The sequence below is a fragment of the Puma concolor genome, chromosome A3, assembly GCF_028749965.1.
Source record: "Puma concolor isolate L17-30 chromosome A3, mPumCon1.1.hap2, whole genome shotgun sequence".
NCBI classification, from domain to species: domain Eukaryota; kingdom Metazoa; phylum Chordata; class Mammalia; order Carnivora; family Felidae; genus Puma; species Puma concolor.
Window position 1 is genome coordinate 116,402,862 of NC_141669.1, and position 25,775 is coordinate 116,428,636.

At 41.3% G+C, this 25,775-nt stretch overlaps 1 protein-coding gene across 4 annotated transcripts in view; it reads left to right on the forward strand.

Annotated features, from left to right (window-relative positions):
* The first annotated feature begins 24,215 nt into the window (after positions 1-24,215).
* ASIP (agouti signaling protein) overlaps positions 24,216-25,775 on the forward strand; it is a 69,754-nt gene continuing 68,194 nt past the window's right edge. The window contains exons 1-2 of one of the 4 annotated variants that reach the window (XM_086702016.1): positions 24,216-24,398; positions 24,803-24,888. In XM_086702016.1, the coding sequence (XP_086558142.1) occupies positions 24,351-24,398; positions 24,803-24,888 (134 nt within the window). In that variant the 5' untranslated portion in view covers positions 24,216-24,350. Of the gene's footprint in view, positions 24,399-24,708; positions 24,889-25,775 lie in introns of all 4 variants that reach the window. The other 3 variants (XM_086702017.1, XM_086702018.1, XM_025932418.2) reach the window with 3 other exon arrangements.

Here is a 25,775-nt window from a genome sequence, read left to right on the forward strand (position 1 = left end):
ACAGAGAGAGAGCATGAATGGGGGAGGGGCAGAGAGAGAGGGAGACACAGAATCCGAAGCAGGCTCCAGGCTCGGAGCTGTCAGCACAGAGCCTGACGCGGGGCTCAAACTCACGGACCGCGAGATCGTGACCTGGGCTGAAGTCCGGCGTCTAACCGGCTGAGCCACCCAGGCGCCCCTCATGGTATATTTTGACTGTAAGTCCTGCTATTGTAGAGAGAACCCAGATGGAGCTCAGCAATCTCCATGAACTAAGAAGATGGAGCTGGAGATCCAGGAAGGCCAATGCAGCTAGAATTCACAGAGCAGAGTTCAGAGAAGAGAAGAGAAGGGAGGGGAGGGGAGGGGAGGGGAGGGGAGGGGAGGGGAGGGGAGGAGAGGAGAGGAGAGGAGAGGAGAGGAGAGGAGAGGAGAGGAGAAGAGAAGAGAAGAGAAGAGAAGAGAAGAGAAGAGAAGAGAAGAGAAGAGAAGAGAAGAGAAGAGTACTGCACAGGGAGAGAGCACTCCAGAGATCTACAGAGAGTCTCCCTTGAGCCTTCAGCTAAATACCGATCAGAACATGATTTGAGGAAACTACCTGAGGCTGAGTAAAGTGCCACTGAAAAAGAGCAAAGAGAATAATCCTCAGAGTACCAGCTCCAATAAGATAAAATTCACAATGTCTGGCATCCAATAAAAGTTACCAGCATGCAAAGAAGCATGAAAATATGATGCATGATGAGGAGAAAAGCAATCAATATAAACAGATCAAGAACTGCACAGGAGATAGAATTAGTAGAAAAAAGACATTAAAACAGTTGTTATAGCTGTATTCCATATGTCTGAGAAGCGAGAGGAAAGATTGAAAATGTTAAGTAGAGATATGGAAGATATTTTAAAAGACCTAAATCTAACTTTCAGAGATGTAAAAGATAATATTGGATATGAAAAATACATTGGATGGGATTAATATCAAATTAGATATTACAGAAGAAAAGATTAAAAAACTTGAAGACAAAGCAGTAGAAACAATATAAAATGAAACACATAGAGAAAAAAGGCTTAAAAGTAAAAAAGAACATCAGTGAGCTGTAGGACAACTTCAGGTGACCTAATCTGTGTATATTTGGAGTCCTCAAAGGAAAGGAGGTACAGAAAAAATATTTAAAGATATATTGACTGAAAATTTTTCTAATTTGATGAAAACTATAAAGCCATAGAGCCAAGAGGTTTCAATGAACCCTAAACACAGGAAACATGAAGAAAACTATACCGAGGTGCATGCTAATAAAATTGCTTGGTGTTCGTGATAAAAGAGAATGTGTTAACCTATATTCTTCATCCCCACTGCTTTAGGTTGGGCCTTCTTAATGTTTTAGCTGGACTTTTACTATAACCTCCAACTAATCTCCCTACCTCTAATATTTTCCATACTAGTGTTCTCCTTTCAACACTATCAGAGAGTTCTTCACTGTTCCCTGAATTAAAGTCAAGTTTCATAGTAGAAGGCAAATAAATCCCCCTTAGCATGACATACCTGACCCTTTTTTCCTCTTTCCAACTTCAACATCTCCCCAAACTACATTTGCTCCCATCTTCTACCACATGGACCTATTTGTGGAAACAGCTGTCCTGTCTCTAGCCTCTGTGCCTTTGCATGGGCTGTTGCCTCTGCCTGGGAATTCCTTTCCTATATTTGGTTTATTAATCTGTAGTTCCCTCTAATCTATAAGCTTTTGGAAGGCAGGGACTATCTTTCCTCTATAGTGCCTGCTACATAGCTCAATACATATTTTCCAGTGAATGAAATTATCATTTAAAATTATTTTTATTTAAAAACAGCCCAACACTTGGAAAAATCTGTTATTATGTACCTATACATTGAGACTGAATAGAAACTATCTTTATTTTCAGAAGCCAGAAAAGTATCTTTTCAATACAATAGGTTGCTAGTTGTTGATACATTTGTCTTTGACTTCATTTAATTTTTTAGCTCATTGAGGTTCACAGATTTCAGTTGATGATTTGTTTAGAAGGAAGACTGTTAGGTTATTGAGCACCAATATTACTAACATGCCTATGAATGGCTATATTTTCTGGATGTCTTAAATACATGGCAATTTCTTTTATGAATGAGCATCTAACATGACTGATCTCCACAAAAAAGACAAGTGCCCTTTTGATAAGCACCAGAGAAGAAAATCACTCAGAGTGTGTGTGTGTGTGTGTGTGTGTGTGTGTGTGTGTGTGTGTATACATACTCCTACAAACAGGAATATTTTTACACACATTCAGAGACTTTCCACATAGGTATTATGGCTTAAATGCAGAAGCTTATGGCCCCTTCACTGCCAATGGCCTTATGCAACATACCCATGGGGAAGAAGGCATAGACTAGGGTTTTATAAATTAACAAAGTTAATATTTAAGACCAACTGTATTGAGGCAAGTAGCAATATGGTTTCACTAAATTGCATTTAAGCTAACTAGATTGGAATTCATAAAAAGTGTTATTTTATTAAATTTTTTTTTAAGTTCCAAGTCTAGCTTTAATTTTCTGCACACAGAGGGTTTGGGAACACATATACACTAGTTTTAATTTCACTCATTAATTTATTCAGGAACATTCAATAAGTACCCACTAAATGTTAGTCGCCATGCCAGGTGCTAGAGATGCAGAGATGAAAAAAATAATCCCTGACATGAGTGAGCTCCCAGCCAAGTAGTGATTCTGAAGTGAGATCAGGAAAAGCATATGCCCTTATGAAGATACACTGTAGTTTTCAAGGGCCAATTGTCAAAGTACCACCCTATTCACCCTGATTCTGATGGTAGGGGAGAAGGATTTGCTCTCTGATGGGAATGTGCTGCATATGAAGACCCAATGGTAGTGAGAAAGACCAAGATGTTAATACAAAAGTATAATATTAATAGCCATACAAAGGCTACTATGAGAGTACCCAATTTTACCTAGTAGTATTCAGGAAATATCTGATAGGCAGAAGAAAATATGTGTTTTGAAAGAAGTCTCAAACTCTGGAGATACTGACTTAAGAAACTGACATCAATTTGTGAGTGGGAATTGAAGCCCTGAGAATGGGTGAGATCACTTAAAGAGAGTGTATGAACCTGGAAAATAATGAAGTTGTCATCGTCATCATCATCATCACCCTAACCATTTACTGAGTGATTTTTACTATGTGCCAGAGTACTTTACATGTGATATCTCATTTAACCCTCACAAAAACCTTCCAAGTTTAGATGCTCTGGAACTTTTGGCAATGCTAACATTTAGGAGGCTGGCAGATGGGGATGCTATCAAGTGGGTCTAAAAAGAGAGCAACCAGAGAAACAGAACGAGGGAAGGGGTGATGCCATAGAAACCAAAGCAGGATAGTGTTTTGGGAAGGGAGAGGTCAGCAGGGTCACATGCTGCAAAGATGCCAAGGAAAATGGGTGCAAAGGAGCCATAGGTTTCCCAATTCAGAGACTGAGGTGACCTTATGGGAAGCATTTTCAAGAGTGGTTAGGGAGGGATGAGAAACACATTATAAAGGGTTGAAAAAAGTATGGGATGTGCAAAGGAGAGGCAATTAGGGGAATAAATTGGGCTGGAAAGGGAAAATGGAGTGGAACTTGAAAGGGGAGTGGTACAGAAAGGGAGAAAAGAATAATAGATAAGACTGAAGAGCTTAGCCAAAGTGTCCTATATCCAGAAAGAAGATAAGAATAGAAGAGAGAGAAAGGATGGGGCAAGGCGTGACCAAGAGGTCTAGTGGAAGAATAGGCCTTGAACAGGGAGAGGGGACTCCTAGTGAGGTTGAAAGAAAGAAGTTAGAAGACATAGAGAGGGGCACCTGGGTGGCTCAGTCCATTAAGTTAAGTGTCCGACTTCAGCTCAGGTCATGAACTTGCGTTTCATGAGTATGAACCCCACATCAGGCTCTGTGCTGACAGCTCAGAACCTGGAGCCTGCTTCAGATTCTGTGTCTCCCCCTCTCTCTGCCCCTCCCCTGCTTTCACTCTGTCTCTCTGTCTCTCAAAAATAAATAAAGATTTTAAAAAATTAAAAGAAATAAAGAACTTGGGGGAGTTGACAACTAGGGGGTTCTGTTTTCATCTTAAAAGTAGGAGGCAAAGTCGTCTGCTGCAAATTAGGTGGGCAGAGTGCTTGAAGACAGCAAGGCAAGTTTGTGATGTGGGACATAACTACTTCTATTCAAAACATAGTGTATGATATTCTGAAGACTCTCTGCTGAAGACTTTAATCAGAGTTGAAAATAGTGGGGGAATATATCCTAATAGCTCCTCCTTCTTTTTTGCAAAAAACATGAACCCAAACTCTCTAGATGAATCCCTGCCTTAGATTTTGGGTATGGGGTTTCCTCTGTGGAGGGGAATGGGAAAAGGTGGTATATAGAGGAGTAAAAGATGAGAGCAAAATCATGAATGAGTGTTGAATTCTATTTAATTTTTTCGGATACATACTGAGATGATTATGCAGTTTGGAATTACATTAATAAAGTTTCTAATGTGGAACCATTCCTGTGGTAATATCCTTCTTGAACATGAAATTGAATTTGATTTGTTTATATTTTATTTGGAATTTTGGCAACTATGTTTATGGATAATATTATCCTGTAATTTTTTTTCTCTTACTGTCCTTGTTTTTTAGCTTAGAGGGTATGCTAGTCTCACAAGCTAGCATGATGTATCAACATGTGTAACAAATTTTTTTCACCATTGTTTCTTGTACTCCCCTATTTCCTTCTTGGTTCACTTTCATTCTGGTTTGAGTACATTCCTTAATAGTTCTTTCAGCAAGAGTGTTTTGGTGGTAAATATTCTAAGTCTCTGTAGATCTTTAAATACATTTATTTTGCTGCTACTTCTAAACTGTAGTTTGTCTAGGTATAGACTTTTAGGTTTACCCTGTCCATGAGCATCTCTGGATTTCACCAGTTCTAAACCCACTTTCATGTTCATTTTTCAGTTCAACATTTCTGAACTACATAGATAGTATGAATTTGAACCACATGGATAATTTAATGCATGTTTGGAGATCTAGTTTCTCCCCAGTATCTATTTTCTTTCCACAGTAGTGGCTAATGAACCATAATTTCCTTCCAAACCCAGGGTCCCAGAAACAAAGAGATAGGGGTGCAGCTACTTTGGAAAACAGTTTGGCAGCTTCTCAAAATGTTAAATATAGTCCTAATATGAACCAGCAATTCTACCTAAGAGAAATGAAAACACATGCCCACATAAAAACACCCAAGTATAGTTTACAGTTGTGCCACTAACTAGTAGAGTAAATCAGTTAAATGCTGTGGGTTAAAGTTTTTTCTTTAAATATGTAAAAGGAAATATATATACTAAATTATCTCAAATAAATATTCAAATAATAAAGTTCTGTGAAATGGAAATGGAAATAAAATTGGAGTGCAGTGCTTAGTAAAGGTCTCCCATAATCATATAGACTCAAGGATAGAAGATAGAAAGTACTTAGCCTGTTTATTTATCTCATTGTTCTTAGAGAGAGAACAAAGCCTCCCTGGAATATGTCCTCTGGTGTCTAGAAAGCACCTTGGTTGGTGAAGGAAATGACACTGTGAACTCCAGAATACTGTCAGGACAGCTTTCAAATCCAAAGGAAAGACTATACAGGTTAGTAAAAGGAAGATAACTTAGAGAAGAAAATTCTTTTGTGTGCATCATGCTCTGTGTTAATTACTTTATATACCTATCTCATTTACTCTTTATGTATGATGTAGATTTATTGTCCCCATTCTTTAAATGTAAATTTTTGGATAGAGGGAAAATTGAGGCTCACAGAGTTTAAGAGATTTGAAAACCCATATTCTTATATTTCATCCCATCTCTATACAGAGTCAAATTCTTCCATGGAACTTTCTTACTCCTTCCTTGACCATCTTGATCCACCATGATTTCTTCTTCTGCACTTCTCTAATGCATATTACCGATATGCCAATTTCACACCTATAACTTTTTGCCATGTTGATTATATTTGATTCATTTATTAATAAGTAAGCATTTATTGAATAGCCACCATGGAACCCCACTAGGCAATAGGGATACACAGATGAGTGACACAGTCCTCGCCTTCAGGAGTTAAAATCTAGATGGGGATACAACCCCATTAGCAGTTTACTCACACCCCAGTGAGTTCTAGGATTAAATCACTCTCTATACTTCTGTCTCCTCCAGGCTAGAACACTCCCATTTTAGTTCTCAGGACAAAAAAAAAAAAAAAAAAAAAAAAAAAAAATCCTAACAGCGAGCCCAAAAGTCGCAAAACTAAGTTTTAAGGGAAAGGGTAATTTTTAAAATATTTATTTATTTTTGAGAGAGAGAGAATGCAAGCAGGAGAGAAGCAGAGAGAGAGAGAGACAGAGACAGAGACAGAGAGACAGAGAATCCCAAGCAGGCTCTGCACTGTCAGTGCAGAGCCCAATGTGGGGCTCGATTTCACGAATGCTGAAATCATGACCTGAGCCAAAATCAAGAGTTGGCTGTTTAACCAACTGAGCCACCCAGGTGCCCCAAGGGAAAGGGGAATTTTAATTAATGAATTACTGTAACACATACTCCATAAGCTTCAAAGCTCCTTCACAGAGGAGGTTATGATTGACTGAGAAACTTAAATTTTTCTAAGTTAATAGAACCCATCCCAGGCAGAGGGTATTTGAACCAAGCTCCTAGCCTCATGGCAATTCAAAATGGCTGGTGACATACTGTTTTAACCCATCCCACAGTAGGGGGAAAAGGCCTTACTTATCATTTGCTGGTAACTAGGCATGGCTTCAGGAACAAAACTATTTCAGCCACTGTTCTAGCCAGTTATGCTACTAACAACGTATTCCTAAGGTAGTCTGCTTGAGTGCAATGATAACTTTCTAATAGATGGTAAAGGTCCACAAAATAAAAGTTATGTGAGCAAAGTCTGGTATATAGAAAAGTTTCTGCCCAGCTCTGGTTTCTTCCTGGTTCTTTTAGTCAAGTCTGGATCTTGCTCTCTAGCAATGTTAAATTCCATTTTTTTCCCTTCACTTTCATGTTCTAGGATACTGAGTCAATCCAATTTAATGAACGCCTTCAATGTGCAAGGCAATATGGTAGATACTTAAAGGAGATAAATATGAATAAGAGAGGATTCCTGCTTCAAAGAGTTGTGAGTCATGTAAATAATCTAGAATATGGACCTGATAATGTCATGTTCTTGGGGAGGTACTTTTGCTCTCAAGAGCCCTATAAATGAGCCAGATATATGACCTAGTACATTCCACCCATACTATAAGATAAAAATCACTGCCATCTTCAAGGTACTGGACTGGGCTGTGTTAATGACTAGGTATACTAATAGGCTTGTCCCAGAAATGAACATTGCAAGCATTTTCTGAAGTGGAGCCGAATTCAGACAGAGGATCTTTTGGTCTTACCATGTAATCTGATAAAGAGAGAGGTCAATCCTTGTTATTTCCTAAGGTATTCACCCCATATTCTTCCTAGAAGTGCCCTCAAGGAATATTTCAACCCAAGCCTCATACCACCTATGAAGCAACAGATGAGGCAGGTAAATAGATTCTCTCTAAAATGCAGAACGTGGGGTTAAAGGAACTGGAATTTACTGAGCATCTACCATGTGTTACACATATCATATCTCATTTAAAGTTCATGTTAACACTGTGGAGTATCATTGCCCCTATTTCACATCTGAGGAAACTGAGGTCCAGAGAGGTTAAATAATTTGTCTAAAGTCACATAGTTAGTAAATGGTATTGATTCAACTTGGAGAATGGCACTGGATGAAGTGCTAGTTAAGCAATCTATTAGGGGCACCTGGCTGGCTCAGTCAGTAGAGTATACAACTCTTGATCTCGGGGTTGTGAGTTCAAGCCCTGCACTGGGCATAGAGCTTACTTAAAAAGAGGGGGGTGCCTGGGTGACTCAGTCAATTAGGGTCCAACTCTTGGCTCAGGTCATGATTTCATAGTTTGTGTGTTCAAGCTTTGAGTTGGGCTCTGTGCTATCAGCACAGAGCCTGCATGGAATTCTCCCTCCCTCTCTCTCTGCCTCTACTCCACTCATGCTCTTTCTCTCTCTCTCTCAAAATAATATAGAAAGAGAGAGAGGAATGGAAGAAAGAAAGAAAGAAAGAAAGAAAGAAAGAAAGAAAGAAAGAAAGAAAGAAAGGAAGGAAGGAAGGAAGAAATCTGTTGGATTCTGGTTGTACCAGGGATCTATCATGGCTAAGTGATGTTTCAAATTATCAAACTGCTCCAAAACCATGGACAGGAGGCCCCTTCACAGCAGGGTGAACTCCAGGGAGACCTAGACAATGCCTGAAATTCAATTGCACCAAATCCTTTTTGGTGTCCAATATTAAGTTTTGTGCATTTTAATTTCAGGCTGCTTCCATATTAGAAATGTGTTAGAAAAGTAGCCTTAAAGCAAAATAACTCACACCAGGGAAACTCCTGCTGAATTGGTAACACTCTGGGAGGTAAAGATCCTTGAAGCAGAGGAGGGCAGGAGCAGGAGAATATAGAGGGCCCTTAGCCCTGAAAGCTCTGAAGATCTGGAAGGCCAGATAAAGGGGTCAGAGGGGTAGCCCCACAGCTTGAGATCATTACAGTCCAGGGTTGCATGAAAAGGAGTGGGAAGGCAGGGAATAGTTTTGGTCAGGCTACCAAAGTCACTGAACCAAAGCTCGGTCTCTGAGTTCACTGACCCTTCCCACTCAGCAATTTCCACAGGTAAGTCCAAAGGAGAATTACTTCAGGAATCTGATAATTTAACTCTGCTCTGCTGATAGAATGGTTTCATCACCAAAATTGGAAAGAAAATGGGTCAATGGTGATGACATAATTTACTGATGAGGTCAACTTATTTTTCTGCAAGGAGCTTGGCAGAAATTCTCTAAAACAATAGACAATCCCCAAATCATTTATATCTAACTTTGGGATTTAGAGTGGCTCTTGGCAGTAGTAGCATTCCTCATTATGTTTAACTTGGGTTGAAAATCAAAATGTGTAGTCTTTGGGAATGCACTGATTAATGAACAAGGGGAACAAAGAGGAACAAGTTGGTTATTTAGAAGTTGCCCTCGATGATCCATTGATAGTCATAAATGAATAATTCACAGAAGCTGGTTCTTTGTTAGAATCTGGGAACAGAGCCTCAGCACTAAACTAGGGTGGGCAGAAAGATTCATTGGACAGAAGATTTCTGAAATCTTTCTATAGCTGATTTATGCCCTTTCAGAGAGGAGGTTTTTTTTTTTTAATATTTATTTATTTTAGAAAGAGAGAGAGAGTGTGAGCATGGGAAGGGCAGAGAGAGAGGGGACAGAGGATCTGAAGCAGGCTCTGTGCTGAGAGCAGTAACCCCAATGCAGAGCTCAAACCCACAAACCTGAGATCATGACCTGAGCCAAAGTCGGACACTCAACAGACTGAGCCACCCAGGTGCCCCGAGAGTTTATTTTCTTTCTTTCTTTCTTTCTTTCTTTCTTTCTTTCTTTCTTTCTTTCTTTCTTTCTTTCTTTCTTTCTTGCTTGCTTTCTTGCTGTCTCGCTTTCTTGCTTTCTTGCTTTCTTAATGTTATTTATTTTTGAGAGAGACAGAGCATGAGCATGAGCATGAGCAGAGGAAGGGCAGAGAGAGAGGGAGATATAGAATCTGAAGTAGGATCCAGGCTCTGAGCTGTTAGCACAGAGCCCAATGCAGGGCTCAAATTCACAGACCGTGAGATCATGACCTGAGCTGAAGTCGGACACTTAACCGACTGAGCCACCCAGGTGCCCCGAGAGGAGTTTATTTTCAATCTTTGTTTTCCTTTGGCATCTAAAGTCCCTTCTCAGAAGAAAAGTAAATTCCCTGCTGTGGACTAGGGCCAGGTATGTAAGGTTTGTCAGTTTCATCTCTGTCTACAGGCCTATTAACTTTAAGGTGGATTTCCTCAAGGCTGAATGTCTAATGATGGTGTTTTCACCTTTCTTTTGGAGGGCCTTGAATTTCCTAAACTGACTTTGAGAAACTCAGATATTTATTTTATAAGTAGTAGATACAGATTTTATGTATCCATCACTCACGTTATCTGTGCAAAATCAAGAAAATATACCCAAATGGATGCAAACTTAGGGTACCAGTCCCTTACATACAGCAGATAAGGAGGGTTCCTTGATGGTTTAAATGCAAGACACATCTGGAGCACTTCATTATGAGGGGGAACCTACTCTGGAGTTTTTTGCCACTTGAAAATGGGATAGGACCACTTTAAGAGTAAAGAAAGTTCTGGGGCACCTGGGTGGCTCAGTCGGTTGAGCTTCTGACTTCGGCTCAGGTCATGATCTCACAGTCTGTGAGTTCAAGCCCCACGTCGGGCTATGTGCTGACAGCTCAGAGCCTGGAGCCTGCTTTGGATTCTGTGTCTCCCTCTCTCTCTGACCCTCCCCCGTTCATGCTCTGTCTCTCTCTGTCCCAAAAATAAATAAACGTTGAAAAAAAAAATTAAAAAAAAAAAAAAAAGAGGAGAAAGAATTATTCTTTTCAAGGCTCAGTCCTTAGGACCGATTTTACTTTGCTAATTTATGGCATTTCCATACCTTGCTTAGGCTTTAGGCTGAGCCTGTATCTGCTGGTGGTGGGAGATAAGGGAGTACCTTTCAGAAAACCTGTCTTTCTCTTGGGTTCCTAGGGTCCTATTTGGACAATTTGTTCTAATAATACGATTTTATTCAGTCAGCAGCTCCAGGTATTTATTGAGCATCTTTTATGCATGCCACCCTATCCTAGGTGCAAGAGAAGATGCAAAAAGAGAAATCTGATGAAATTTACAAAATGTTGTAAAAGGGTTTACACAAACTTGTAAAGGGAGTGAAGGTGGCCTTTGAAGATCCTGTACTTGGTTATGTTGATTCACTTCTAGTATCTAGTGGCCCCAGTTTTAGCTCCCACATCCCAGGCCTGATTTACTCTCATGCATCAAAATTTTTGTTTCTAAAAGGTTAGGGCTTGTACCAATGATAGTACATGAGATGATATTGAGTTATATAGAACGTGATTTTAGGTGGTAAATGGACAAACGTAAAACAACAAAGAATCACATCATGAGAAAGTAATTCCCTTTGTAGTCTTCTTTGAAGCCTGGATTACAGGTGGAAGAAATCCTCATTTGGGTCTAATATATCATTAACATAATCCAACATTTATCAATCTCCTTTAAAAAAAAAAATAGACCTCAGGCCTGGAGGTTTTTTTCTGGCAACAGTAGCTATTTAGAACTTAATGACACTGCTTTATTCATTCATTTTCTTTCCTAGGGTTATATTCTTTTTATGACAAATGAACTGATATGATATAAATTTTCCTTCTTACATCAATGTATTTAAGTTTTGGAAAAGATAGTTGATTTTGTAAAAAATTAAACAATAATATAGGTGATATGGGGATGTGATTGAGATACTAATGCTATTATCGAAATGACTGAAGCTTAGAAACATTTCTTTTCCTCAACTCCAACTCAACCAAGGTTACTGTTCTTGACCCATTCCTGCCCTCTGCTTGACCTAAACCAACTCAGGATTGAGGTAAAGACTGTTACTGGGTCAGAATCGTATTTCTCCAATATAAACATTACAATAGGGCTTTTAGGTCTTGGGCCTAAAGAGACCATTATAATGGTAGGAATTTTTGAAGAGATAAGCAAGATAAGATACTTGTAGTAAATGAAACTTCCACAATGACAGTATTGAGTGCCACTCATTTGGGCTAATCCTCACAACAACCCTATGAAGCATTTATAAGATGAGGAAACCGAGGCATAGGGTGGTTAAACAAAACATTTTCTCTGTCACTCAACCAACAAGGATCAGGGCTAAGATTCAAAAGCCAAGGTTTTTTCACTACACCTTCTGTCTTGGTGCCCAGAACCTCTGTGCGTACCTTCTCGTTCCCCCTGAGTGTAAGATAAAGCAAACCCTAAAAAAGCCACATGGATAAAGTCTGAGGAAATCAAGGAAATGGGAACAAGTATACAATACATGGTGAAACTGAGAGATGTTATGGAAATATGTTCAGAGTGGCAAGGCCACTTAGAGGAAGTGAGGACTCTACCAGAGTGATACCGTCCTTGCATTCATCTCTCTGCCCTGCCTTCTGCCACACTGGCTCACAAACATCCTTGTAGGGTCAGCCCAGCTTTGATGCCTTCTACTGCCCCCAAGCACTGAGGAAGGAGAAAGTGCTCTTACTGCCTTATTTCTGTCTCTTGGAAAAGATACCTCTCCTCCTAGCCTGCAGTCCTTCCTCAACTGGGGCTGGTGGACTGCTGTTTCAGGGCACATAGAAGCAGACACACTACATCTGCTTCTGGAGACAAGCTACTTGCTGAGCTTCTGTCAGCTCTGCCACTGTCCCTCCACAGCCTTTCTAACCCAAGGTCACAGGTCAGCTGTGCTCTTAACCAGGAGTCTTGGCAAGAGTTTCAAGTCCCTTGGGACCCCTGGCTGGCTCAGTCAGTAGAGCGTGTGACTCTTGATCTTAAGGCTTGAGCTCAAGCCCCATGTTGGGCGTGTAGCCTTCTTAATTTATAAACAAACAAACAAATAAATAAATAAAAGTTCCAAATCCCTTCAGAAATCCTACTCTGTCATGTTAACTCAGAGCTTCAAGTCAATAGCTGGGAATTAGAGCTTCGAGTCAATAGCTGGGAAAGACAGTGTCAGGGAGAAGGGCTGGGCCTATATTCTGCCCATCCAAATATACTGAATCTATTGCAGCCTTGGCATCATCACAATCACACCAGACTTAACCAGTTAGTTTACAGAGCCCCTGACATGGGAATTGAGTAAGGTATAGGTGTGAAGGCAGCTGGTAAACTCCGAAGCCCCAGAAAAATGTATATGATGATACTACAAAAGGTTTCCTAGCCCATTCCAGAGTTTAGTCCTTGGATCTCTTTCCTTTTCTTTATTCCTATTCTCCTTGGGTGATTTCATCTGTTCCCCTGGTTTTAATTATGATCTATAGGCCAGTAACACCCAAAATCCACATGTCTAGCTTACATCTCTCCCTAAAACTTTACCTTTTATTTTGAATGGATTCCTAGATATCTCTATTTCAGTGTATACCAGAGATACTTTAAAGTAAACAGAACTCACCTCCTTCCTCACTAAGCCTTGCTCTTCCTTTAGAATTTAGCATCTGATTGGTAATTCCATCAGCCACACAGTCACCTGAGCTAGACACTGGAGAGCCTTCACTGATTTTTCCTTTGCTTCATCCCCTTGCATGCAAGGCCCTTAGGTCTGTTGTTTCTTCCCCAAACTCACTAATTCAGGTGCTCATTTTTCTTTCCCCTGTATGATTCTGCTTTAACTTAGATTAGTTTGTCTGGTCTCCTTGTCTCCAGATGTGTCACATCAATCTCCCCTCCACACATCTGCGAGCATATTTGTAAAATTAAATCTGACCATTTGTTTCCCTTGTTTAAAACCCTTCAGCAACACTATGGGATATGATCTGGGCTCCTTAATCTGATATATTTAAGGCTCTCTCTGTCTGCTTCTTCTGACCCTTAGGGCCCTTCCTGCCCCCACCTCTGTTTCCCTCCTCATTACCTTTGCTATTGCTGGCCTTTCTGTCTTAAAGGTGGTCTCCTTCTGTCGTCAACCTCCTATCCCCACATAGATAATACTATTCATCATTTAAGATTCAGTTCAGACATCACTTCTTCCAGGAAGGAAGACTTCCCTGTCTAGTCCCATCCCCTCATCCATCAGGTGCTTACATATCTTATATGTACCTCTATCAGTGCACAAACCCCATTTATTGTTGTTATTTACTATCTCTTATAATTACATTATACTTCTGTGTCTCTTCTCCTGAACTGTAAGCACTTTGCAGGCAAAGACAATGTCTTTATATCCTCCATTTCTAGTATAGTGCATAGCATAAACTAGCTCCCCAATAATTGTTTGAATAATTGAATGTCAGAAAAATATTCTTAGGTTTAAAAAATCTCTATTTAATAGGGCACCTGGGTGGCTCAGTTGTTAAGCATCTGACTTGGGGTCAGGTCAATTTCTCACAGTCTGTGGGTTCAAGCCCCACATCAGGGTCTGTGCTAACAGCTCAGAGCCTGGAGCCTGCTTCGGATTCTGTATCTCCCTCTCTCTCTGCTCCTCCCTTGCTCGTGCTCTCTCTCTCTCTCTCTCTCACTCTCAAAAATGAAAAAAACATTTAAAAACAATTTTGTAATATCTTTAATAGTAAAAACAGAAAATATTAGCTAAACCTTAGTTACCTGGCATTCTCTTGCTCCAAATCCCTGAGCATTTTAGCTAGTGAACTAAATGAAATTTTCTGAATATATTTATGCCAAAAATTACATAGTGCCACTGCAAAAAGACATTCCTTAAACATGTCAGTGCCCAATTTGGTGATTACAGGTCTTGGCTTTTCCCCTTGTCTTGGCATACTGGGTCTCCAAAGAGCTCCAGCTGGAAGAGACACACACATCTCAGATAGTCTTCTCCCCAAACCAAGTGGGGGTCAGAGCTCTGGTGTGGCCACCTGGGGGCAGTGCAGACTTGCATATGGGTTTCACAGCTGAGCTTGGGGAGCCCTAGTCCTGAGCAATCCCAGTTTTGTGTGCTATTCTGTCCAGCAAACTTTCTTCCCATTTCCAGGGGACCTTAGCCAAGTCTACCTTTGATTAGGCTCCCACTGAATTGGTAAGAGAGGGACTGGAATAGGCAACTTCATAAAGCAGCATGCACACCCATACACACATATCCTGGAACATTTCCAGCTTCCAACTCCTGAGAGGCAGGTTAACAAATCAAATTAGAGGTTTCTTTAAGGCAAGAAACCTAAATACTTTAAAGGAAAGGGTGAAGGCTGGTGTTAAACACTGTTAACAGGTAACCCTTCGTTCCATGACATACAGTCACGGAAACATAGCATTTCTTAGTTTTCTAAATTAAATATCCTTGGCTCCCATCCACCAGTGGGTAGAAAATCCAAAACTCCAACCTTAGTCCTTTTTCAGGGGCTTATAGGTATTTGGGGAAACTCTCTAATCAGTGCCTGCCACCTTGGAGCTCTTTGCCCAGGACAATTGTCTATTCTAGGACATTTTCGCTAAGCCTAGCTAGGGGCATGGAGACTTCTGCTATGGCTCCCAAATAGCAGTGCCTTTGCTCACCTCCCTGAGCACACTCATCCCCATCACTCATGGTTCTACCATCCCAGGGGTCTGTGGGACAGTAGGAGCAGGACCTGGCTGCACAAGGAGACTGCAGTGCCCTTTAGCACCATCAGCTCCAGAGCCAGACTCAGGAAATTCTCCTCCACCCTCCTCTAATCCTAAAAGCACTTCTTACTCTCAGAAAGAAAAAAAAAAAAACCTTTTGTCACCTCTGAGACTCTGGACTGATTTCAAAGACAAAAACTTATTGAAGTTTGTTTGTTTGTTTGTTTGTTTGTTTGTTTGTTTGTTTCTTGAGGTGAGAGAAGTCCTGGTCTTCAGAACAAAAGGACCTGGTCATTCTTTTGGGATGGGGAGTATAGAGAAAGGTGGGAAAAATTCGTTCTTTCACAAAGAACAAAAATAGCTGACACCACAGAAAATAAGACCATAATTCATCAAGCAGTGTAGCCCATCAAACACTGAAGAAGAGCCTATCTCATACCTTGTTCCAGAGTGTGGGGCCTCTCCAGGAAGAGGCAGTAGGCCAAACTGTAGGTGGAGATCCATATTATCCTGTGCCAGGATAATATGCTTCAGATTGGAAGTAAGCTGCAAACAGGCTCTGCCATCTTCTGCTAGGTTCTGGATTAACCGGGGAGGGCGTTGCTGGTACATCCAGGTTCCAATTCCCAGGAGCTGGTCTGGTTTAAGCCATCTCATTTCCTGGTCTGAGGAAGGACTTTGAAGAGAGAGACAGAGACAGAGTATGAGCAGGGGAGTGGTAGAGACAGAGGGAGACATAGAATCTGAAGCAGGCTCCAGGCTCTGAGCTGAGGTGGAGCTGTAACTCACGAACTGTGAGATCATAACCTGAGCTGAAGTCAGACGCTTAACTGACTGAGCCACCTAGGTGCCTCTAAACTTTTTTTTTTTAATGTTTATCCATTTTTGAGAAAGAGAGAGAGAAAGACAGTGTGAGTGGGGGAGGGGCAGAGAGAGAGGAAGATATAGAATCCAAAGCAGACTCCAGGCTCTGAGCTGTCAGCGCAAAGCCTGACACAGGGCCTGAACTCACAAACTGTGAGATCATGAGCTGAGGCAAAGGTGATGCTTAACCAACAGAGCCACCCAGGCGCTCCTGAATTTTACAGTCTTGATGCATGTCTTGCTTATCTCACCCTAGTTTGTCCACCGGCTGCCCCTGCCTGAGCTATGTGGAGCCCTTGTAGTTCAAGGGAAGTGGGGAGTGACCCACTATGTGTGAGACAGTTGATGGGACACAATCATCTCACCCTAAACTTGGGTGAGAGTTGGGGGCCCAGTATCCAGTATCCTGGCCTACCACTTCTCCCAGGCCCTCAGCTGGGCTGTATTAAAGCTATACTTGTGAGGTGCATTGAGATCTCTGGGCATCAAGCCAAGAGTCCTTTGATTGATTTTTGTCATAGATGGAGAGAATTTGCTAACATAACTCCATTCATTAGGGTTCATAGAAAGATCACTATAGAATCTAGGTTGTTTTGGTATGACTAAATCCACATCCTTCAGCAGGGCCCATAATAAGACCAGCCCTTCACCACTTCATTTCATCCATATTTCTAGCCTCATCTCTGGCCATTTCCCCATGTACACTCTGCTCTCATCTCAGGAAACAATTTGGTCTGCCTGCTGTTTTCCAAGCATAACAAGTACTTTCATGCCTCCATGTCTTTGCTTGTGCTGTTTCCTTGCCTGGAATACCCTTTTTCTTCCTCTCTGTCTGATGAATTCTTTACTTATTTTGAAGACCCAAATCAAATGTCATCTCCTCTATAGTTTCCCCTGACATGTTCCCTTAATGAATTTCATAACACTTCTGAAAGACCCATTTTCATGTAGTTGTTTCTTATGTGTCTCCTTATCAGATGGTGAACTCAGTGAATGGCCTGAGAACTCAAGGAAGAGCAACTCCTGATTTTACTTCCTCTCCTCTTCTTCTTCAACCTATGATTTCATTCATCTTTGTATCCGCAGCTCTTAGCATAATGCTGGGCACATAGGAAATACTTAACAAAGGTTTATTGACTATGATGAAAGCTGGAAGGCATCAGACAAAATGTGGTTGTTCTTTTATTTTCACTTTCTATTTCCCCTTCTCAGAAGATTGGTTACTGGTCCCAATTTCCTCTCATGATCATTTCTGTTCTTTCTGGCCTATGCATACCATTCCAATTTTACCTAGCTCTCCTTGGCTAGCTCTCCTAGTCTCAACACTCCACTCATGTATTCCATTGTTCAGCACATATTTATTAAACACCTTCTGCTCCGCAGGCACTATTCTAGGCACTGAAGATACAGCAGTGAACAAGATGGAGGGGATATTTTCATGGAGTTCGCATTATGGTTGTATAACTTAGACTGAAACAAGTAAACAAACAAGATACAGGTATACCTTGGGGATATTGCAGAGTCAGTTCCAGACCACCACAATAAATGAATATCTCAAAGCAAGTCAAATGAATTTTTTGGTTTTCCAGTGCATATAAAAGACTCTTCATTGCAGTCTATTAAGTGTGTATTATGTCTTTTAAAAAACACGTACAGGGTGCCTGGGTGGCTCAGTCGGTTGAGCATCCAACTTTGGCTTAGATCATGAACTTGCAGTTTGTGAGTTTGAGCCCTACATTGGGCTCTGTGCTGACAGCAGCACAAATAATAAATAAAACATTATTATAAAAATAATCTCAAACATAAATAAAACATTAAAATAAAATAATTCAAAGAAATAATAATAAATAACTAATATATAAGTAAATAATAAAGATAAATAAAACATTATTAAAAATAATCTCAAAAATAAATAAAACATTAAAATAAAATAAAGTAATTCTACATGGACATACATTATTAAAAAATATTTTGTCTGGTCTCATGAGTGGCTCTGTTGGTTAAGTGTCCAACTCTTGATTTCAGCTCAGGTCATGATCTCACAGTTCAGGGGATCAAGCTCCACTTTGGGCTCTGTGCTGACAGGACAGAGCCTGCTTGCTATTCTCTCTCCCTTTTGCTCTCTGCTCCTCTCCTGCTCACACGCCCATGCACACGGGCACACTATCCCTCTCACTCTCTCTCTCAAAATAAAATAAATAAAATAAACATTTTGTTGCTCAAAGGATGCTAGCCATCATCTGAGCTTTCAGCTAGTCTTGATCTTTTTGCTGGTGGAGGGTCTTGCCTTGATGTCGATGGTTGCTGACCGATCAGGGTGGTGGTTGCTGAAGGTTGGGGTGGTTGTAGCAATTTCTTAAAATAAGACAACAGTGGAGTTTGCCACAATTGATTCTTCTTTCACAAATAATTTCTCTGTAGCATGCAATGCTGTTTGATAGCACTTTACCCACAGTAGAGCTTCTTTCAAAATTGGAGTCAATCCTCTCAAACCCTGCCACTGCTTTATCAACTAAGTTTATGTAATATTAAAAAAAAATTTTTTTTAATTTTAGAGAGAGAGAGAAAGTGGGGAAGAGGGGCAGAAGGAGAGAGAGAGAGAGAGAGAGAGAGAGAGAGAGAATCTTAAGCGGGCTTCATACTCAGTGTGCAGCCTGACATGAGGCTCGATCCCATGACCCTGGGATCATGACCCGAGCCGAAATCAAGAGTTGGATCCTCAACCAACTGAACCACCCAGGCGCCCCACTTTGCTAACCAGTGCAAGAGGCCTAGGTTTCAGCCTATTTCAGCTTTTGACATGCCCCCTTCAATAAGCTTAATCATTTCTAGCTTTTGATTTAAAGTGAGAGACATCTGATTCTTCCTTTCACTTGAGCACTTAGAGGCCACTGTAGGGTAATTAGTTGGCTTAATTTCAATATTGTTGTGTCTCAGAGATTAGGGAGGCATGAGGGAAAGAGGAGGGAAAGAGATGAGGGAACAGCCTGCTGGTGGAACAGTCAGAACATACACATTTATCAATTAAGTTTGCCATCTTATATATAAGCATGGTTGGTGGCACCTCAAAATGATTACAACAGCAAAGATCACTGATCACAGATCACCATAACAAATATAACAATAATGAAAAATATTGAAATATTGCAAAAATTACCAAAATGTGACATAGAGACATGAAATGAGCAAATGCTGTTGGAAAAATGGTGCCAATAGACTTGTTCAATGCAGGGTTGCTACAAACTTGCAATGTGTAAAAAATACAATATCCACAAAGCACAATAAAGTGAAGCACAAAGAACAATAAAATAGGGTCTGCCTGTAATATCAAATAATGATGAGTCCTAGGAAGGAAATAAAGTGATATAACAGGGAGTGGAATGGGGATCACATGAGAGAGGTTGGTCAGATAAGCCCTCTCTGAGGAGGAGACATTGAAATCTAAGGACAAGAAGGAGATAATTACATGGGGATCTGCTAAAAAAAAAAAAAAAAAAAAAAAAAAAAAAAAAACAAACACAAAAACAAAAAACATTCCAAGTGGAAAGGTCAGCAAATGCGCAGGCCAAGACAAGACCAGATGACTGGAAATTATAAAGCATGATATAAAAACACAAAATATTACTTACAGGTTTTCCTTAGCCTGTCACCATCCCTTCATCCCTTTCACATAAGAGCATCTTTGATCCCTTCTGAAAAGTGATTGACTTCCTCTAACCTTCACCTTCCTTACTGATCAAATCACAGAATTTTCTTCTAGCAAATCCCATTGAAGCTCATCTGACGTTAATTTGACTACAGCTATCTTGGTGACTGAAGCACCAATCTATGGGATTAGAATTTTGTGTGATCCCTTCGGTCAGACACTACTTCCCTTCCCCATCTCTTCCAGAAGGACTAGGTCCTGCGCTCTTATCTCTGGGGAGGATTATCTCACCAGAGATAGAATGAGGCGGAAATCTGGGGGTAGCATGGAGGGGGAAATGTCAGTTCTTTGGACAGACACCCACAGGTGCCTGAACCTGCAGTCCACCTCTTTGAATTTAGGAATGTACCCCCCCCTCCACACTGCATGTTACCGTTGGGCTGTTATGCCCAGCTGGGAAAGAATATCCAAAAGAGCTGGCATCCTCTTTTAGATGCCAGAGCAGTTGCTTAAAGAGGCCAGAGGGCTTCCTGCCACCGGAGACATGAAATGCTCTCAGTAAGCCAGGAGCCAGAATCAAAACCATATGGTTTGCTTTGCAGTAAAGATCACAGGGCCTGGAAAACTAGAGGAAGGAGGGCCAGCCAGGGGACAAGCTTTTTGGGGTAAGGGGGGAGGGTGCCTACCCTAATCCTGGCAGACCTGTACTCACAAGTATAGCCCTCCTGCCTAAGGGGCCTCCTGTCCTTGAACTCCTGGCCCATTCAGACTCTCCTCATGTCCAGACTGGTAGAAGTTCAAACAATAAAGGCTGGAAGAATGGGATTACTACTCCCTGGAACATCAGGATTCCCTAAAAGCCTCCTGACCAGATGCCCCCAAAATGGAAACTGTCCCTGTTTGTTCTTGTCTCTAATTAACTGACATATCCCACATCTTAAAAATATTTTTAAAAAGCAGCCCTTATCTGCTTGCTTACCATGTATCTAAACAGATTCATATTCTTTAAGAGGGGGTCTTAGATTTTTCCAAGGTGCTCCTGAGGGAGAATCCATAAGCATTCAAAGAAAGCCATGCTAATAACCCCTTCAAAAAGGATAGACTACATGGACCCAGTGTGGCAAGCCTGGATTTGGATCTGCTTGGGACGTTAAATGTGAGAGCTTGTGTTAGTCCCAGTGGGTTCCTGTCCTTACTGATTTATGAGCAGGGATTGTTTATGGACCAACTGGGGAGAAGGTGCTGCGTGCCTGAAACTGGGGTAGCCAGCAGTGTCTTTTCCTTTGCAGACCAAGACCTAGGCACCTGAGGAAAGGTTGAATCCAATTCCCACTGTCTGCCTACTATCTCCCTATTCCCCAACCCAACCCATGGCTTCAGTGACTCCATGAAAAAAGCATGCCCATTTGTGGGCAAAGTTCTATGTTCACATGTTCACATGCCCCCATGTGAATGCAGAAGAGTTTGTTGGAGATGCCTTTGTTTTAGGGCCCAGGCTGACCCATAAATGGGAGGAATATTCCAGGTAGCCCATTGATATAGGAAAGGGGTAGACCCTAGTGCCTTAGAGTTGATAGCCTGCCTCATAAGCCTCTCTCATAATCTCTTCACCCAGGGCAGATCTGCAACTTGCTGGGTCATGGAAGAAAAAGCAGAAGCAAAATAAATAAAAGAAACATTGGGTTTTCCTAACTTTCTTCTACAACTATTTTCTTGGATGGGAAAGGAAACAAAAAATCTGATAAACAGGATGGTTCTCCTTCTGGGCTTCTGTTGAAAGTGAGTGTTTACAAGGTTCTGGGTGATGAGTGATTTGAGGGTAGGAGTTTGTCTTAAGCTTCCCAAAGTTGTAAGGTTGACCCCTTCCCTGCCTGCCAAACTCCCTGACTTGCTCCCCTATATGTTAAGGAGCAGACAGCAAGCTTCTGGAGCCCTTGGGCTCCAAACATGCCCCTTGATACTAGCCATTAGGGGCACCTGGGTGGCTTAGTCAGTTAAGTCCAGCTTCAGCTCAGGTCGTGATCTTAGGGCTCATGAGTTCAAGCCCCACATCGGGCTCTCTGTGGTCAGCATGGAGCCCACTTGGGATAATCTGTTCTCACCCCTGTCTCTGTCCCTCCTCAGCTCTTTCTCTCTCAAAAATAAATCAACACTAAAAAAAATGCTAGCCGTCAAATACATGGGACTAGAAACTTCAAACGTACTTACAGAAGATTTAGAAAAGCTGGAGCCAAGGCTTTGCTCATCTTCTGATATCATTTCTCATTGCCCTTCAAGGACTACACACAGAACCCAAGGGACTGGCTATTTGGGTGAGTTCAGTGAGGCATTGCCAGTCATATTCTGGTCAGCCACAAAAACAGTATTAAATTAAGTTTCAGACAAGCTCACTAGAGTGTATTAGCCACTACTGGGTTGGCAGCATTCTTTTGAAGTTTTGACCCAAATAAGTTATATTTTTATTTTTATATGTTTAATATTTTCTTGTATAGACCCCATCATATTTAAACTTCACAATAATACTATGCTTTGGAAAGGGAAAGTATGAGTATCACAGTTATATACATGAGGAAACAGACACAAAGAGATTTAATGACTTGCCCAAATTTATCTAGCTCTGTTGTTACCAGAGTCAGGACTAGAACGTTGATTTCCTAACTTCCAGTTCAGTGCCTTTTCCATTCTGCCTTAAGAGCAAATATTCTCAAAAAAGTTGCATTAAGACAGCGGTACTTGGCAATCATTGGACCCCTTCCCTGGGCTCCCATTATAATTATGGGGTCTTCCTTTTTCAAGGCAGTGTTCTCCTTTGCCAGAAAGTGCCACCCCAGATTCATATACTGTTCCTGTGCATGGAAACCCACAATCAAGTTACATACCATTATCTCAATTCATTCCCCTGTATCTCCATTGAGGATATTATTTACCCACATTACTGATAAAGAAGCTGAAGCTCAGAGAAACCAGATAAATGAGCTTAAAATCCTAAGGCTTGTAAGTGACAGAGCTGACACTCTTTCCCTTTACCCTAGAGATGCAGAAACATTAGCCATAAATGTAATCAAACATAGATCTTCTCCTCAAGACATGAACATGTTTGTGGACTTGACTGCATGAGTCATATTCTAGGGATGGGACACCAAGCAATTAGTAGAGAACCTCCAATTTCTCCAGAAGTGGCAAATACTCCTCCCACTGGGTATCCACACAGAAACATGTAAGCATGCTCACGTGGCATGTGCTGCCCCACCTCCCCCTGCCAGGGATTTGGTCACAGCTACAGCATCTTGACAACCTATTTATTTTAAAAATTTTTTTTCAACGTTTTTTTAATTTATTTTTGGGACAGAGAGAGACAGAGCATGAACAGGGGAGGGGCAGAGAGAGAGGGAGACACAGAATCGGAAACAGGCTCCAGGCTCCGAGCCATCAGCCCAGAGCCCGACGCGGGGCTCGAACTCATGGACTGCGAGATCGTGACCTGGCTGAAGTCGGACGCTTAACCGACTGCGCCACCCAGGCGCCCCTTGACAACCTATTTAAACCAACTTGCAGTAACTGGCAGCAAAGTATCATTCCCTGGCAGGCTGAGTCATTGAGCCACTGCAGACTTTGGAAGAAAGAATCATTAGCTGAAACATTCAAGAACCAGGGGGTCCCAGAGAGGAGGTATGTAATAAATTCCATCCAGATGTTGGGATTGGCTTCTTTCTTTTTCTTTCTTTCTTTCTTTCTTTCTTTCTTTCTTTCTTTCTTTCTTTCTTTCTTTCTTTCTTTCTTTCTTTCTTTCTTTCTTTCTTTCTTTCCTTCTTTCTTTCCTTTCTTTTCTTTCCCTCCCCCAATCACACTGAAAGAGTGAACAAGTTGTTTTCACCTTATCAAACAAGGTGGGAAGAACATCATTTCCTTTATTCTTGGGTGGGTCTGCACCAAAGGATCAAGAGGGCTAACAGAATCTGGGTAATTCAGGGTGGCATCTGAACTATCAGAGAGCACTGTGTACACACGAAAGAATTATACAGATAGGTAAATGATATTGCACATACTTCAGCAAAATCCAATTAGAGGTCTCCAAGTGCATTGCAATTTAGAGCTTCCACACTATTTTACCTATGGTGTAGGCAGCCTGTCTGTTTAAAGTCCTTCTAAGAAATTATGGCTGTACAAACTGGTCCAACAAATAGCTGAATATGGACACTGCTCTGTTAGGGGAAGGCAGACCTAGCTGTAAGTATTATATTTTATCTCATGGCCTGGAAGCTTTGTCATGCTTTATGGCTAATAATCGGGTTATTAAATAACTCAAAAAGTCCTCTCCAGCAGTCCAGGCTCTACTGGGGTTAACTTTTGCTGTGGGGCTAGGATGAGGAAAAACAGATCTTCCCAAGCTGCAGCCTCAATTGACATCCCCTTCACCCCACACCTGAGCTCCTGCTCCCTGGAAAAGAAACCTGAGTAAAGACAGCTGTGGCAGCAGAGGAGGGTTCTTCTTGGCAGTGGCTGCTTCTGACTTCAGAGATGTGGACATTAAACTAGAAAGCAGTGCTGAGAGAGAGGACCAGGAAGTAAATGACACTGGGAAATGAGAAACTCAGGGAAGAAAGGACCTGCCTTTCCTCCTCTCAAAAAGGTATGCTTTGTAAGGTTCACCTTTTCATCTGGACTGGTGAGTCTTGAGAGTTTTAGTCCTTACACTACTTTAACAGAACAAAAGAATCTTACCTGTTTAGTGGATTAAATAAACAAGCCAGCAAACAAAAGAAAACATTTTTGAGGTGTTTTTGCTGAATTCCTGTCAATTATTTATATTCCTTTATATTCCTTTAAACATGCTTGTTTTGGTTCTTTTAAGTTTTGATTGAAATCCGCAGTGGAAAATATGTTTCAAAGGGGGGGAAAAAAACACCCAACACACTTCTGTGTCTTGCATTTTGACCCAGCCCACAAAACTATTGGAAGAATCTTGCAGACCCACCAGAGATCCCCGGATTCACTTGGAGAATCATTGATCTATAAACAACGTCTTGATTTCAGAACCCTTCTTTTGATCTGGAATTATCTGTTATTGACCACAGAACTGCTACTGACGATTCCTGGGACAGGGGCCTGTATAGTGAGAGGTGAGCCCCAGTGTGGGAAGAAGAAATCTCTTTCTCTTTCTCAGCGGGTGTTTTGGTACAGTACGATATCTATACTTAGTATATCTATGGACTCAATTTCTTCTCTTTTCCTCCTCCTTCCTTCTTCTTTTACATCTTCTGGTTTTTGTTTGTTCATTTCTTCTATAGTAAAAATTTCCCCCAAGCCTTGGTGCCTAGGTGATTTTTGCCTGGCATGTTCCACTAATTGGAGTTTTGGAATCAGTTTCTTATTTGGGTGCATAATTTTTCTAAATATTTAAGCACCTAAATTATTGTAAAAGCAGCTGGCCACTGCCCATGCCTTGTAGGCAGATAGGTGAGATGGCACCAGAGAAGAGAGGGCTTTAGGTCTCTACCCTTCACCGTGCCAGAACTCAGGGCTCTGTTGAGATACATGTGGGAAACAAGAACCTTCATGGAAGGAGCGGCCATGTTGCAATGAGCCGACAACACAGACAATATGAAGAGCAAATCCAGGGAGAAATGGAACCCTGGAAGCATGAAGTTACAAATCTCCTAACCAGGCTGTGCCCTGAGAATGCGATAGTTCCTTTGGTCAAACTGCTCTGAAAATAAAGGAAAAGACACTGACTCACGTTGAAGGTAAGGAGAGTGTCTGCATCTTCTCTGCTTAAACCACAGGGATCTGATTAAGGATCGGGACACTAAACACTGATGGCTTCACTTTGGGCACAATCTTCGGCAGGAAAGCCCCATGCAAAGGTAATTATCAGGAATGGGGGCCCATTATAGCCTTTTGATTTGGTCACTCAAACATCCTGTCAGACAGATGTAGAAAGGAGATCGACCCTTACCCCAAAAGAAGTAAATCGTAGGCTGAAGTATTTGGTTTCAGTATCTGTCAG